The following is a 15802-nucleotide window of genomic DNA, read 5'->3' as shown; positions in this document are numbered from 1 at the left end:
CTTTCCCTTATGAGACACTTCACAAATAAAAGGACTCAAAAGGAAGTATATTCAGCAGAGAAGCTGCCTGAATAAGTGCAAAAAGCTCAACCCCAAAGAGAATCTGATGACAGCATTATAGCAGCTGAAAGCAAACGTTTAAAAGAATGCAATCCTGCACTGAACTACAGCATTGCTACCATGAGGTGAGCACTATACAGCATGGCAGAAAAACAATTAGTCAGAGAGAACACAGCACAAACTCTGGCCAAGTCTTGCCAATGCTTTAATAAAGACCCAAATGTCAGCTCCCTGCATATCTGGGCTTGCTGATAAATCTGATTTCTGAGCTCCAAGACAGCTATTTTGACTCAGTGTGAAAGCAGTCTCGTGCCAGATGAGTTCTTTCTGCTGCCTGTTCAAACTGCACAGGACTGGCATGATCCTTAGTGCACCGGAGAGGAGAGAGCGTAGGGCAATCTGGTTTATTTAACAAGAGAAGCACCTAAGCTACTGTAAAGACTGAAAGACATTGGAGTATGAAGGCAGAGAGTTACAGAGAGATGGAAAGGAAAAGCATGAGAAGGGAAAAAAGAGGAATAAGCAGAAAAAATGAGGAAGAATAAATGAAGGGGTGATAAAGAGAGCAAACTGATGAAAGAAAGGAGAATTCTAAATCTGGGAGAAAGAAGGGAAAAGGAAAGAATAGAAGGCAGAGTGATAGGCAGGATGGCCACTCACGAGCAGGATCTGGCCAGGCGACAGAGTCCACATGTGGGCTTCCTCATCAGGTATATGGGCCAGCCATAGGCAGCCAGTGCAAACAGCATGTAGTAACACACCTCTTTGTACCGCTGCATCTCTTGCTGAAAGAAACAAGAGACTCACTAAAGGCCTTGTTCTCTTAGATTGTGAGTTTTTTCTACTGTTTCCCTTTTTTCCATCACAGTTAGACACATGCACCCTTCTTTCTGAGCATCAGCCTTCTCTCAGGGCCACCAGAACAGCACCAGCAGTACTTCCAGGAGACTGGAGGAGAGCAAGCTGGTTATGCTGGGCAGGATCCAACCCCTCCCAAGAACAGCTCAGTATAGCCATACCTATTTTCCTGAGCAGAGGGGCCCCGCTAGCTGTTTACCAAAACCAGTAGTTCTAGAGAAAGTCTCCTCCATGTATCAAACACCCTGCTGCAAAGGAAGGTCATCCTCTGTAGGTTTTGCCCCACCCTACCCCAGCTTAGGAGAAGATAAACTAGCTTAAGTCCCGAGAAGATGAGCTCTCTAAATATACTGCTTTCACATAGTCACAGGCTATACGGAAGATGCCCAGAGAGGACCATAAAGCCAGACTGGGACCACATGCCTCAGCGCTGTCTTCTATAAGCTCTGCTGACATCTCTCCCCACACACCTATTCAGAAGGAGAGAGATGCTGAACATGAGCAGGATGTTAGTATTAAACACAGCGCAGCCGCAAGCAGGTTAATAGCAAAATCACTTGGTCAGAGATGCTGGGATTGGGTCAGTCTTGCCTCTCTTGCAGCACTATCATTTAATCAAGGGGAGTGAGTCTACCCTACAAAGGGCATGCCAGGGGAAAAGCCAAGCTTAGGTCACACAGAACAGACCACAGCCATTTCCATCCTGAGAACCGCTGACCATCAGCCCCAGGAAGAAAGGTTCCATCTTGCTCCAGGCAGCTCCCTGCCCTTATCAAGACAGAGCCCTGCCTGCTGGGCTCCATGAGCTCTGCTGGTGGTACTTCCTTACAGAGCTCCGCACGACACTCCTGGATGCAGCGCTCAACTCCTACCTCTGGCTTCAGAGAAACCTCGCGTTGCCCTCCCCCATTTGAGGAGAAATACTACCACTTCCCGCAAAGCAGAGGACAGATAGTGCTTTAAAAGTGATTTGAAGATAAAAATCCTCCAAGAGAGCAAGCATTGTTATATTCTGTTGCGCTTTTTTTTTTTATTATTATTATTCCAGAGAGGGGCAGAAAGGAATAAGAGAAGCCACTAAGAAAAAGAAAACAGGCTATGCAGGGAAGCGCAGTGAGTTTGCAAGATCACAGTCCAGTGACTTACCGCATTTTTCAGATCCAGATACTTTGTGTTCCGGGTCACTGGCATCCCAGACAGAAAAGCTAAAATGTCATTGTTTGCCTGTAAGTCACAAACATACATAAAAATTCTTCTCTGTGACACCATGACAAAAAAAATCTACACCTGAGAAACAAAAAGCACTACATAACCTGGGACAAGATACTTCCAATTATCCCAATGTCTTCAACTGGTTCCAATTCTGCTGTTCTTATTTCTGCCTGATCTGATCACTGCTGCCTGAACACCACCTCTGGTGGGGGATAAAGAAACCCCTCAAACCACCCAAACAATTTTCTGCTGGGCTAACAAACCATAAATTCTCAATGCCAGTAATGGGTTGGGAATTTAGGAATTTGTCCTTAAAGTTCCTCCTGCAGCTTTACTCAGATACCAGAGCCTTCTCCACATCACTGTGCAGGAGGAGTAATCTTCCCATTCACTTTCAAATACCTGCCACCTCCTTTGGGGTCAAGAGCTAAATCTGTCGGCATCACCTGCCTAGAGAAGATGACAAGGCTTCACAAGCTTGACTCAGTCTCAGTTTGGCCCTTTGGGAGTCTCAGAAAAAGCTGCTAAAGAAGTTTGTATTTTTATTTTACAGCTTGGCTGACTGGCAAGAGCCCATCACGCAACAGAAACGAGGTGGGCAGAGTCATGCAGTTCTCACGCAATGAGTCACAGGAGCAGCAGGTTAAGTCAGAGGCCGAGCGAGATACCCACTGCCTCCTCTGTGCATGGCGACAGGCCCCCTCCACCCACCTCGTCCAGCACGGCGTTGCGCTTTGCCCGCTGTCGTTGGCGCAGAAGAACCAGGCCTGCAATGATGTCAGATGGGACGATGTCAAGGTCTCGGAAAAACTCAGCAAAAAGGTAGGCGATTTCAGAGTAGGCGTCCTGCAAAATCCAGGGAGAGAAGAGTTTAGGAGGAGGAGTTTGGGTGTGGGGAGACTCAAAACAGGACACAGAATGAGAACCAATGCGGCAGCAATGGCCTCATTTCTGTAGCTCTCTCTCCAAAACATCCACAACATTCCTTCAGGGAACACCGTATCTGGTCTAATCATATTAATATCTCTTATTTATTTTACATAGTCACACTTGGAGGCTTCCGCTGTGACTGAATTTGTACTATGCTGGGTGCTTATGTGTGGGCAAGCAGACCACCTCAACATCAAAATAGACACGAAGGGAGAGAAAGGAAATGTTTTCATCTCTACATTGTAAATAAGACAGAGGAAGCAAGATGAGAACCAATTCCCAATCCAGTGTCATCTCAGAGTCATCCTTTCTCCTCAAAAGCAATTTCATTTGAACAAAGGCTATTTAGTGGGGAAAAAAAAGCCAACACTGATTTTGTCCTATTTAACATCCTCTTCAATTCTGTAACCCTGTCCTGGGATCATTTTGGCCATACTTAACCCAGACCTCAGCATCCCAGGCACATCGGAGAAAGTGACAGCTTTCCAATCCTGCCACTGAAGTTACTGTAGCTGCTCACTGTTCCCCACCCCACTCTTTGCTAAGTCATTTCAAAGAGTTAATCGCAACAAGCAGGTGTTATACACAGCAGCTCTTGGTACTGAAGGAGCTGATCAAGTTACCAGGCTTTTACAAGTTTATCTTTGATTCCATCCAAGCAAAACAGCCTGAAAAAGGAAAATCCTGGGAAAAGATTTGGGCTATTTAATGCAGACTGCCCAGAAGAGAAGGTGACTAAACCCAGAAAAGGAAGACATCACAGGAGGGACAAAAGTGGAAGCGACCTGAGAGGGTCAAGCAAAGGCTCTGAAGCAGAGTGACAAAAGTATTTTGAGAAGAAACGTTACTTTCTCTTTTGCTCTGTATTACAAAAAAACCCCAAAACCTTAAGTGAGAATGGTTTGGGAGGTTGGAGATGGGCTGGACTGAGAGACGATGCTGATCTGGCCATTGCTCGGACCAGCAAGCTTAGAGACAAGGGCGACCCAGAGGTTGGATCAACAAAAAGTGGAACTGAGCAAGTGCCTCAGTGCACAGTCAGTATTTTGGCTCCTCACATCACTAAACCTTTCCTAGCAGGATCTGACACGGCCTTATCCTGAGCTTTTAGCCTGTATTGTCATAGCATCCTTTACATGGCACCTAAAGCCATGCGACTGCAGTCTTGTCTGCAGAAAGCACTTGAAGAAAGGCTGGTCTTCAGGACAGGATCTCTCCATCTCTCTTCTTTGACAAGCAAGAAAGTAAATCCCTTCTCTCCCTAGCAGTCTTGCAGGAAATGACCTACATTCTTTTATCTCTGACAAACTCCTGGAGTGCAAGATTACTTTCTATCATTTTTCACTTGCCTACAAAAGCAAGTTAAATCACCATTAAGAATGGGGTTTCAGGTGCCAACTGTGCAGGTTTCCATGCCAGCTGTGCCTTTGAAGAGCAAATGGACTGGCATTAACCTCTCCAACATTACAACCGCAGTATCCTTGAAATACTGACCCCGTAAATCTTAGCACAGTTCCTATAAGCACATAAGAAACGCAAACAGCCTCAAAGTAAAATACAATGAATGCCCATTAACCCAAAGTGACAGCAACACCTCTTAATACTCTGAATAAAGAAAAAGGCTGTAACGGAAGTTCAACACGTATGTTCTGTTCCAAAGGAAGAGTTTTTGCTGGAGCGCCTGATATTATACTATAGGATTGATTGCAGTATTCTGCTACAAACCATGCGGGCACTGGGGCTTCTTGACTCCAGACCCATAAGAACAGATTCTTGCCCGATGCTGTGTCCACTCTGCAGAACTCTGTTTTCCAGCCCAGAGGAGGAGGATCTTCTGCTAGAACATTTTTTTCCGAAAAAAATGGGAGAGACAGCAATGGATTCATTTCTGATCCATTAAATACGCATTCATTCCACACACTGTCATGCCAGGACACAAAGTCAGAGCTTGTTTCTGCAAAGAAAAGAGCTTGGAAATTGCTCAAGCTGAATGTAAAATGGAAATTCAATAGTACAAGGAATTTGGAGATTCTGGTATCTGCCTTTACTCTGAACTAAAAAAAAAAAGTAGAAATAGACAGTCACTGCAGAATGAAAAGTTTGTTAAAAAAGCTTGACACGAAGTGAAATATTTTGCATTCCTGAATAAAATAGAGTTGTTCAGAAACCAGGCCATTCGGATGCCTGCCAGGGCAGCACCCATACTGCACCCCCGGGACAGGCATCTCCGGCAAGATGTGGTTGTGCTGCCAGGGGGAAGGGAAGGTGCCTCTGCTGTGGCAGCACAGGCAAACAGAGGAGCAGACAATAACCCCCAAGGAAATGCTGCTGTTTGAGCTGCCGGGACACAAACATTGTTTTGTTTCCGTTTTCCAGATGGATTTTCCTAAGCAGCTTGAGCAGATGAGCTGTGAGAGCTGGCAGTCCTGGGCTATGGCTTCTCAGTGGGACAGCAGATTGGGGCTGGGACGTTCCCTGGGAACGCGGTGGCATTTCATCCAGTACCGCAGGAGCGTGCCACTGGGAGGGTCAGCGTGCTAGTACGCGTCACTGGATTTCTGCAAAGGGGCTACGACAATTCCTGCAGCCGTCCACACTTTGGAAAGTGCACCCTGCAGTTAACTACACAGCACTTAGCAACAAACCCTTTTAATCTAATTCATACTGGTTGCCATCTGTGATGAACAAATGTTCAGGTAGCCTTCACCTGACTCTCCATTATCCTTACACAGCTCTTCATCTTATTATAACTTTCCCTTTTGAGGTTAAAATCCCAGTCTCATTTCTCTTCCTATACAAGTTCATATCCCCTCCAATATGCTCCTTTTTCTGCCACATCTTTTAGGAGACCAAACACCAGGCTATATTTAGTGAGGACATCACTGATGTGGTTGGTCCCTTGGTGTTTTCCCTGTCATTTTCTATGCCCTTCTACTGAAGCTAAACGTTTTGCTGATTTTTGGCCACTGCTGTGCACTGATGTCATTGCTGAAGTGTCCTTGATAACTCCTAGCTCTTTTCCCAAGAAGTTGTAACTAATTCAGAGCCCAGCGTACGCAAGTAATTTGTTTCTTCAGATGTGCGTGCATCACCTCATCTTTCTTTACAACTTTCTGCTACCTTTGATAACAATTCCCTTGTTTCTGCTTGGTTCTTCAAGAGTTCTCAAATATAATTCTGACCAACTTGTAATATTACAAGTTATCAGCAAAATTTTCCACCTTAGTACTCACTTGTCCAGCAGGTCCCTCAGGAGTCCTGTTGAATACCACCCTAAAGCACAAACCTGCTAACTTTTGCAGAAGCAGTATCAAGCCCCTTAACCCTTCCCTGCTGGATAGGTAGCAGCAAGGGAACATCCCAACTGTAGCACATGAACACTTCAAATCAATGATCTTCATGTGAATCTATGGATTGAGTAGTAGTTCTTGACTGTTAGTAATCCAGAAGTATTTTTTTGCTGATTCTGATTTGCATGTTCCCATTTTCAAAGAGGCATCTCTCCTTCTTAAGCGTATGAGACTGATGCAAATTGGAGAAACTGCCTAAGCAAACTGGCTGATAAAGGGAAACCAAAGCTGACCAAAGTGCTGTCAAATGTTGAATCTAAACATAGTGATAAGCACATATTTCTTCCACTGATATCTTCACTTAAAATTATGATCCCAGCAACAACGAGGTAAAGAACAACTTCAGGAGAAGAGTTTAACACTGACAACATTGCTTTTCAGTGCTACTAACTTTATATTTGGAGAGAATCCTGTAATACTCAAAACCAGAGTGTTAAGACCATTTTTGGAAAAGACAACTGTCCTACTCAGCGATGTTCCATCTGCATCTACAAGGAAACATCAGTTTCTATTTCTGCATGGAATACCCAGGTACCCTCCTGCAAGTGCTCATTCAGGCTGCTTGGGCTGAAAGGAAGGAAAAGGAACCAACGTGCAATGAAATTTCAAGCCTGGTCTATCTGAGGGTAGCTCAGCTCGCTGCTCCTTGGAAGACGTATGTCCAGTCCTTGCATGCACTGCTGTCAAGGCTCACTGGACTCTTTGTGCCTCCAGATCTCAAAGAACACTCACGGTAAAATGGAACACACATCGTCCAGGCTTGACAGCAGGAACCCCACGTCGCTACGCTCTGCTCAGTCCCGTCTATCAAGCAGCCGTACACACAGCTTGCTCTCTGACAGGAGATACTGGGTACTTACCGACTGAGAGTCTTTTGTTCGTGTGCAGCAAAGAAAAACTTTGAGTCTGCGCGTCCAGCTGCTGGCTTGCCCCTCTTCCAGGCGGTGTCTGTAAGTAAAGAGTGGAGTACGCACATCAGGACAGGCAGGACAACACGACTGCAAGCAAATAGTAGGATCCAGAGTCATGCAGCCTACACCATCACCCATGAAATTTGCGCTAAATCGTATTCTTCTATTTATCCTGGTCTAGCAGAGACAAGGAGACCACATATACATTAACAACTCAGCTCATTTTCAAGGACAGGATGGTCAATAATCCAGCTGTTGTGGCCAGGATCAAGCCTCTATATGCAGTGTCCTGCCTGAACAGGATGGCTGTAACGAAGCTGTTCTATGGTATCTACTGGAAGCTGGATGTCCAAGAGCACCTGGAACTCTGGATGAAAGGAGGGTCTGCTGGTAACTTGGCAGCTGCATCGTGGTAGGACGTACTACTGCTCAGTAGGAAAAACTCTGCCTCGGGGCGAGAGGGTGGGAATGGTACAAAAGACCCCAAGCACTTAGTATGAGAGGAGCTGTGCAATTTTTGCTAATAAATAGCTTATTTGGAAAAAATATTTATTAAACATAATACAGTCTCAGAACTGAAACAATTTGCAGTCTTTATTCAAGTACAGTGCATAACTTTAATCACAAAAAGAAAAGCAAGCTAAAGGTTCTCTTTCAATTTAGAAAAGGTTGAAAAGGGCTGAATACAGAAGGTTTAGCTCAACACACGTTTGGTTTATATGACATTTCAATTTCAGCTTCAAAATTAACTAATTGGACAGCCCTGTTTGAAGTGAACTATAGCTGAGTTCACTGTTGCAAGCTTGCCCTAGTTCCTCCGTTTTGCAGGGTGACAGTCCTTTACTTCTGACTGGCATACCTGCAAACAATCCCTAGATCAAGTCAGGCTTAGCAGCCTTGAAGCAGGTGACTGTGTGATTCTTTGCCAGAGCACCAAGCTACCTGCATACGTAAAGTCCACAGCTCCTCTAATGCAGGGTCTTTTTCTTTTTTTTTTTTTTTTATTTTTAATGCAAACACAGACTAACTCAACACAGGTCAGATCTATCAAAAAAAGACTACTTCTATTTTCTGGCAGGTGATCACATCACAAAAAACTCAAAGTGGGTTACACCTGGAAGAAAAAGATGCTAGTAAAGGAGTTTTTGCCTGCAACAAAAGGAGCAGATCCCTCATGGCAATGCATCAACTCACACCTGAGCCTTTTAAAACAATTATCCATAACCTCCAAGGAAGACTCCAAAAGAGGAACAGGAATACAAGTGTCCTAAGACAGAGCCAGCAGTAATCAGTTTGCTCCTCCAAATGCCAAAGAACTCGGGCAGCAATGCAAAGAACTTCACAACTTCACTGCGGGGGCTGAACAAGCAAGTGTGCTCTGAGCTATTTTCACTCCAACTTTTCCCAAATTCTTTCTTCCTAACACCAAACTTCCACATGCTTCATATGAGCTCTAGAGCAAGTTTCTTAGAAAAGCCTCAGCACAATTAGCTGAGCCTTTGGTTTTGTTGTTTTATTTCCTTAGCTCTGCAAGAACATAGAAGCCCACACACATCACGATGCCACTGGTAAAGGAAAACCACTGCGTAACAGAGTCCAATAGCTACAGCAGACTACCACAACAAGGAAGCCAAAGTTACACATCTCCTTAATGCGACAAAAAAAATCATGTTTTTTTCAGGAGTTAAGGCAGAGGAAATACAGCTCAGGTTAAGTATAATACAAAGGTGAAATTACTGCCGTATATCAGAAGGCATGTATCGCCGCAGAGGGATTTCAATAGGAATGGCTAGCCCTCAGCATCTTAGAGGATCATGAGCCAGAAACAAGCAGAGAATTTCATAATATATTTTTGGAAAGGATTGCTTTAAGCAAGCAGAGAATTTCAAAATGTATTCTTTGAAAACAATTGCTTTAGTAGTGAACACATAGTAACATTTTATGTTTCCCTTTCACATCATAGCCCACAGCATTTTGCTTGTTAACATCTGTTAACACTCCCTTTCTAGAGTGGAAATCTGCAAACAGCAGGCACAAGCTCTCAAAAAATGTTACGGGCCTGGAGGGAAAAACCTGGCCATGACCCAAGGGACAAATACCTTCACTCAGTTGTTTGGGATCTCGAAACTCCCCACAGGAGAGAAAAGTAAATCAAAACAAACCCCAAAATTAAGTTCTCTGGCAAAAAAAACAACAAAACCAAACCCTAAACTTTGCAATCTGTGGCACTCGGTTTCCCTTCAGAAATATATTGTATTGAGCCAAACAGCTTTGAAGTAGTGTGGGGTACTGGATCCACAGGAGCATCACAGCTTCTCGTCCCCATCTCCCTGGGAACGTCCTGATCACAAGGTAATAATGGCACCCATTAGGTTAACGAGGCACTAACGCCAAATACTCAAGGCTAGTGTTACAAACATATTGGAAAGGTTAGGAAGAATGTCCTGCATTCTGCAATATTAAAAAGTAGCTCCTTCAAACTAAACTTGCTACATGATCCTTAGAAAAGTCTGGGGTTTTCCTCAAAAGACAATCTGACAGATCCCATTTCCAGACATTGGAAGAGCATGGATTCAAAACACCCTCCTGAATATAGATTCCCAATGAGAAATGCAAAATTTGCAGAGCATTTTTTAAAATGCTTCATTTTTTAGCATTCAAAACCTAATGCCCTCAAGTCCTACAAAGCCACATTCCATGCTGACAGTTACATATGTCAAGACTGCATAAGAAAACAAAGCCTGTTTGTGTTGTCCTGCTACTGGAAAAAACAAACTTCTGAGAAATGCCTTGCTTGGTGAAAAAAGCTTTCATATGCCCATCTGGGCAGCTCAAAGATGCAATCAATTCTTAATTAAAAGATCTGACTGCCAATAGAAAAGAAATTGCTTCTTGGCCAAGACCAAGACAACAAGAAATCTCAGGCCAAAAGGTCACATTTTGAAGACAAAAATAAAGGAAGAAAGGAGATTTGGAAGAAGATGCTGCCTCAACCTAAGCGAAATCTAAGCGCTGCTTCACTGTTACCAGGCAAAACGCAGCTACAGGACAGACAAACAAGCTGTGTGGTCAGCACCGGCTCAAGGGGCTCAGAATAATTCACAAATCCAGTGACTAACGCACAATCCAGGCAGATACTGCGTTGCTTCGCCTCCTTTGGCTACCGATGCCCACACACAGCACCTGACAGTCTGAGCTACATTCTTCCAAAAATCACCCATCGCCAGCAAAGGGAAACAACGCCTGAAGCTGAATGGTCCCTCAAGCAAGGCAAGGAGAATGTCAAGAACAAAAAAAAAAAAAGGGCACCCTTCCAGAAATGCTTCTTTACCGCAGGTTGTATGTCCTCAGGTTGCGCTGTCTCCGCTTCGTGGCACGCAGTTTGACAAAGGTCCGGCCTGTTGGGTCGAAGACGCACAGGACAGTGATGCAGACGCTCAGGATGACAACCCAGTTGCACACCACCATTCCTGCCAAGGAAGAAGAGAAGTCGGTGGCTCTGCCCATAAATCTTGGCAGCATCACTTCCTGCTTTTTGCCACACACATCAGACCCACCTCTCCGTTGCTGCAGGGCAGACAGTTACCCCAAATACTCTTGCAGCCAACTGCAGCAAAAGGAAATCCTCTGGAAAGGTATCTAAACCACAGCTAGGTTTTCCAGCCGTTTTAGGAGATTGCCCATGCAGAAGGCCATTAAATACTGACTGAGTATCTAGGGGGACTGCAACATTAGCATCACCCCCACCAGGAGACTGGAAATGAGTTCCAGGAAAACAGTAAAGCTATTTTGAACTGAAGAAGGGGAACCAGGTCTTACAGACTCCCCAGCCAGACCCTTCCATGGGAACATGAATTCTTGCCTCAGTGCAGACAGCACAAACAAATGAATAGAACAACTGTTCCGAGCAATAATGTCTCAGGAAAACAAGCACCACATTTACAGCTACAATCCACTTCCAACAGTCAATCCCCACATGCACGAATGAATTAGCTCTCCAAGGCAAGAGGATATCTGCGCATACACAGGAATGCACACAAACCACATTCCAAATACATACCCAAAGTGACACTCTTTGCTGTGATATCATTGCAGGAAGCGTAGTACTGCGTTAGCCAAACGATGCCCACAATAGCATACACAAACTCAATCACCAAGATAGCTGAAACAAAAAGGAACACAATAGATAGTAGCAGCATCTCTCTAAGGATTTAACAACCGCCTCTCCTCGTCTTCTGGAGAGGAAACCCAAAGACAGGTTCTTTAGCAGGACAGTTGCACAGAATAAATGACTGCAGGATTGGGCCCCAATGTTTTGGAAAGTGATATTCAAGAAAATGAAGCAAAAATGTAATGTGTCCCTAATACTAGCTACTCTTAAATGACACAAGCAGCACATGCACACAGAGCTGTGGGTGCCCTTGGCTGTTTCAGAGGTGTAAATCAGATAGCCGTACCTTCCGCCCACCACAGTGGAAAGATGCCCTTAAGTAACAAGAATCACCATGTAACAGCACCAAGCCCTTAACCACCTCAGACAGCTGACCTGATTCAAAGATATGAAATAAATAGTAGTGTGTAGCCAGGATTAATCCTGCTTACTACACTTAGCAAATGTTCTCACACCTCCACCCTTTGCAGTCCTTCCAGTAATCGTTCCCAGGACACAGTCCTTAAGGAGACATTTACTGGCTCCTCAGTTTTACATTACTGTGGTAATGAACAAAAAACTGGTGGTTGACAGCGACTCCCCAGAAAAAAAAAAAAGTTGGGAAACACTGTTCTGAAGTGCCCTCACCTTTTCTTTACACGTTACAACCCCAAAGTACAAGTGGGCAATCAGGTATGGAGAGGGCAAAGAGCTAGCTTAGCAATGCCTAACAAACCTTTGGTGGAACTGAGACCGAACTCAAGTTCCAGCCTAGCTGACTAACCACCCACCCTCCTTACCTATGTGTTGGCACAGTATCTTTCCCTAAGTGGCTTACTACAGACTCTCACCAGCCTGGAGAGACAAGTTCAAAGAGCCACATACTAAATAGTTTTCAACAGCAGTGGGCAAGGAAGCAAGCCTAGACCAGCTGATGTTCTTAAACTGAGCTAGGCTTTGCCTATTTTGACTCGTCCCCCCTCAGATTACCAGCTGCAAGACAGGAGCAGCAGTAGCAGGGCTGAGAACTCTGTCCCTAGATCCATATGCACTAAAGAGCACGTGCTCAAAATGGGACAGTCACACAGACCTTGCCCACACAACGGTCACACTCCTATTTCTACCACCAAAACTGATGAAGCCATTAGGAGTAAAAAGCCTCGCAAAACAAGGATATACAAGAGCCAAGATACAGTGTTAATACAGATCCTGAACACATGGAGTGGTTTAAGGCAGACAAGGAAGAAAAGTGGATGTTTCTTGGGCAGCAAAATGGCTTTTTGGAGTCCCTCTACCTCCTTTGCCCCATTTAGTCTGGTTTTAACACCATGTTACCCAAACTGTCAGGCTCTATGCGCTTCCCTAGGGAGACTGCAGCGTGCCTGGGAAACTGGAGAGAAAGATTTGTTTGCTATTCATGTTAATGATTTGCACTTAGCTCTCAAAGGCTGAAATATCTCCCAGACAGAGCTTTCCCAGCAAGGTTACCCATATTTTAGCCAATTTTGCATGAAAACAACGCAGGAAAAAGAGAGATGCAAAAACATAAGATGCTTTGTTTGGAATGAGCTTGACTCCACATCTCCAAAAAAGATTTTTTTTTCTCTTAAAATCTTCACTTGGCACAGAAAAATCTGATCAAATTTCTGTACCTGAAAGACAATGGAACAGAGGAGGGAAAGCAAGCTAAAAAGGAAGCCCTGAATGAGAGATCAAGGAAAAATTTCTTTTCTGATCTAGTTCTTGGGTGAAATGAGAGGAGAGGAAATGTTTTTAGGAAGACAAATATGCACTCTAAGAGAGAGGATTCAACCAGTGAGCAGGTGGGAAACCTATTTATCTCATGGTGCCCGGAGGTAGAGTATCAAAGTGCAGGTTGTGCTGGATGGAGAGATGCATCACATGTGAGTCAAGAGGTCGAGTATGTCTTGAGGTAGGTGGGTGTAGACTTCAGTGTCTGCATGACAGGCAAGGACATGCACGTGCCTCAGGGCAAGAACTGCCATGATTTACACAGACATATGCCTATATCATGGGAAAACGCGTGGAAAAGAGGTGAGGGAAAGGTGTAGATGCATCTCACTGTGGCAGATCTGTGCTGCGAGACAGAAGGGGAGCATATTTTGTTAGAGGAAAAGGATGTACCTGCATCGCAATGAGGATGACAAGTTAAAGGTTTGCTAGAAAGATATTTGGGGCATTGCATGAGAGTCTTACAGCAATGACAGGGTGCAGTATATGTGATGTATTCAGATGCATATCACATACAAGTGGCCATCTGGATGTCTTTCAGAAGCTGTGTGTTTGTCAGGGTGTGGGGAGAGAAGTCTTCTGCGCTAGCAGATGGCAGTGTGGAGGCTGAGTCATTAGGAGGCCTCAGGCCGCTGCCTCTTACCCAGTCTGACATAGAGCACATACTGCATCGAGTCCCGGGGCTCTGTGTACAGGATACTGCCTCGCATGCTGAGCCAGATGATTGCCACCTCTGCGATCATACAACTGATCAGGATGCCCAGGTAGCCTCTGCCGTGGTCCACCAGGTTAAGCGAGCAGGTCTCGTTGGGGTTGTACACCAGCCCAAAGAGCACCACAGAGAGGATCACAAACCTGCCAGTCACAAACCAGCTTGTTACCAGCAGTAAGCCAAAGAAAGCTGCATGTAATACCCCACACCTGCTCTCCTCACAAAGCTACCAAGGATCCTCAGTGTCCCCTGTAGCTGCTTACAATTAATACTAATTTGTTCTGGAAATCTCCTCCCCACAAGCCATCCAGAGGCCCTGCTACCCCAGTCAGAACAATGTGATATCTGTGGCAAGTCACATTATCCCATGGGATCTGCCACTCCAATTGTTTTTCCTGAGCCCCTGTACAGAAACACAGCCCCAAACTCCAGTGGACAACCTTGGGTAGCACTGGAGGATGCAGGGAGCTCCCTCTTTGGAACTAGAGCTAGAACTTATCCAAAGAACCAGAAGCTGGAAATAGGTTGGTCTCTGTCAGAAATGCCCCAAACAAACCTTCCAGCTGCATGTATAAGCGCAGGAAGAATTACAGCTGCAAGAAACAGGAATAGCAAAAAAAAGAATTCATGGGAGAATTCAAACCATCATTCTGCCTTTCTCACTTACCAGGTGGTATGCAGGAGGAAGAGGAAGACGGCTGGCAAAACCAGGTCATCGCTGCCTACAGACCAGCGACGGCGGAACACGACAATCCCTGGCATGGCTAGTGGGTCTGAGGAAGTTCAGTAGGCACGACACTCACCTCCTGGAAAAGAACAGAATCAAAGATGCTGCTGACCCTCTTCAACCGCCTCAGGAGAGCCCTACAAGCCCAGACCAGCAGAAGGGCCGCACCTGAGAGCTACCCTATTTTACAACAAAGATGGCAGAGCTTCTTCCTTCCAGCACCAGGGGGCACGGCATGTTCAAGAAGGAGAGCACAGGAGAGGAATATACAGTTTAAAGAGTGCGAAGCATTAGGTGAAGCAGGTGTGTAATTCACTGAACATAATCACCACTCGCCCAGCTCCACTTCACAAGATTACTTGGAATCCTGTTAGGGCTGTATGTTAGTAAGCAGTCACCATGGGGTGCTTTGGACAGGTTATACTGACCTCAACTCTAAAGAAGGCCCTATTACCATGTTCTTCCACCAGCACACCTGCTGCCAGCCTCTCCTCTTGTTGTCCCAACAGTTCCCTCCCTCACTTGGCTCTGCAAGCCAAAATACCCATTAGCAGTTAGTGGCAGCATCTGGGAAAGCTATCGACTGGCTCCCAACAGCAAGCACTTACAGCCGAGAGAGCAAGCTCCTAGGAGATCTCTCAGTCAACCATCAGTTGCAGAGAAGCACCCTGCCAGCTCCACATCTCCTTTGTGTTCATGCTGGTTCTGACAGGCACTAACAATTAAAAGGTCAATGATTGAGGGGCTGGCTGTTCCTCCCTACATTTTGTTTGTACTCCTATTTTTAAAGCCTCACAAACCCTTTATAAAAAGAAACAGCAGTGGTATAAGTCACAAGACTCCACAGGGCTATCCAGACACCTCCTCCCAACACAGCTCTCCCACACCATTTCAGTTCTGCTGTACACACTCCAGCCTGCTCCAGTCCAAGTCCACCGCCTCAGAGTGGCTCAGTTCCCTTCCTGCAGCGCACCCCTTCTGCATTTCTTGTACCACACACTTCAACTGTGACTTCTGTTTGGTTTTGGCAACCTTTGGTTTCTGAGATCATGTCTATGCCGACTGCCCACGGCCACCAGTGATCTCCCGACCGCAGGAATCATTCCTGTTCCTCTCTTCCGCACCCTAAACCCAGGGGAC

The 15802-nt window shown here is 45.3% G+C and overlaps 1 protein-coding gene across 1 annotated transcript in view; it reads right to left on the bottom strand.

The window, feature by feature from the left end:
* The window catches only part of DAGLA (diacylglycerol lipase alpha), a 67882-nt gene that overhangs the window by 21944 nt on the left and 30136 nt on the right, over nucleotides 1–15802 (bottom strand). Inside the window, exons 4-11 of the mRNA XM_075755515.1 lie at nucleotides 14603–14741; nucleotides 13867–14078; nucleotides 11382–11483; nucleotides 10653–10791; nucleotides 7271–7358; nucleotides 2842–2976; nucleotides 2065–2142; nucleotides 721–845 (exon numbers count right to left, since the gene is read on the bottom strand). Coding sequence (XP_075611630.1) covers nucleotides 721–845; nucleotides 2065–2142; nucleotides 2842–2976; nucleotides 7271–7358; nucleotides 10653–10791; nucleotides 11382–11483; nucleotides 13867–14078; nucleotides 14603–14697 — 974 coding nt within the window. The 5' untranslated portion in view covers nucleotides 14698–14741. The remainder of the gene's footprint in view (nucleotides 1–720; nucleotides 846–2064; nucleotides 2143–2841; nucleotides 2977–7270; nucleotides 7359–10652; nucleotides 10792–11381; nucleotides 11484–13866; nucleotides 14079–14602; nucleotides 14742–15802) is intronic.

The sequence above is a fragment of the Balearica regulorum genome, chromosome 5, assembly GCF_011004875.1.
Source record: "Balearica regulorum gibbericeps isolate bBalReg1 chromosome 5, bBalReg1.pri, whole genome shotgun sequence".
Lineage (NCBI taxonomy): Eukaryota > Metazoa > Chordata > Aves > Gruiformes > Gruidae > Balearica > Balearica regulorum.
This window is presented reverse-complemented; position numbering and strand designations above follow the sequence as displayed.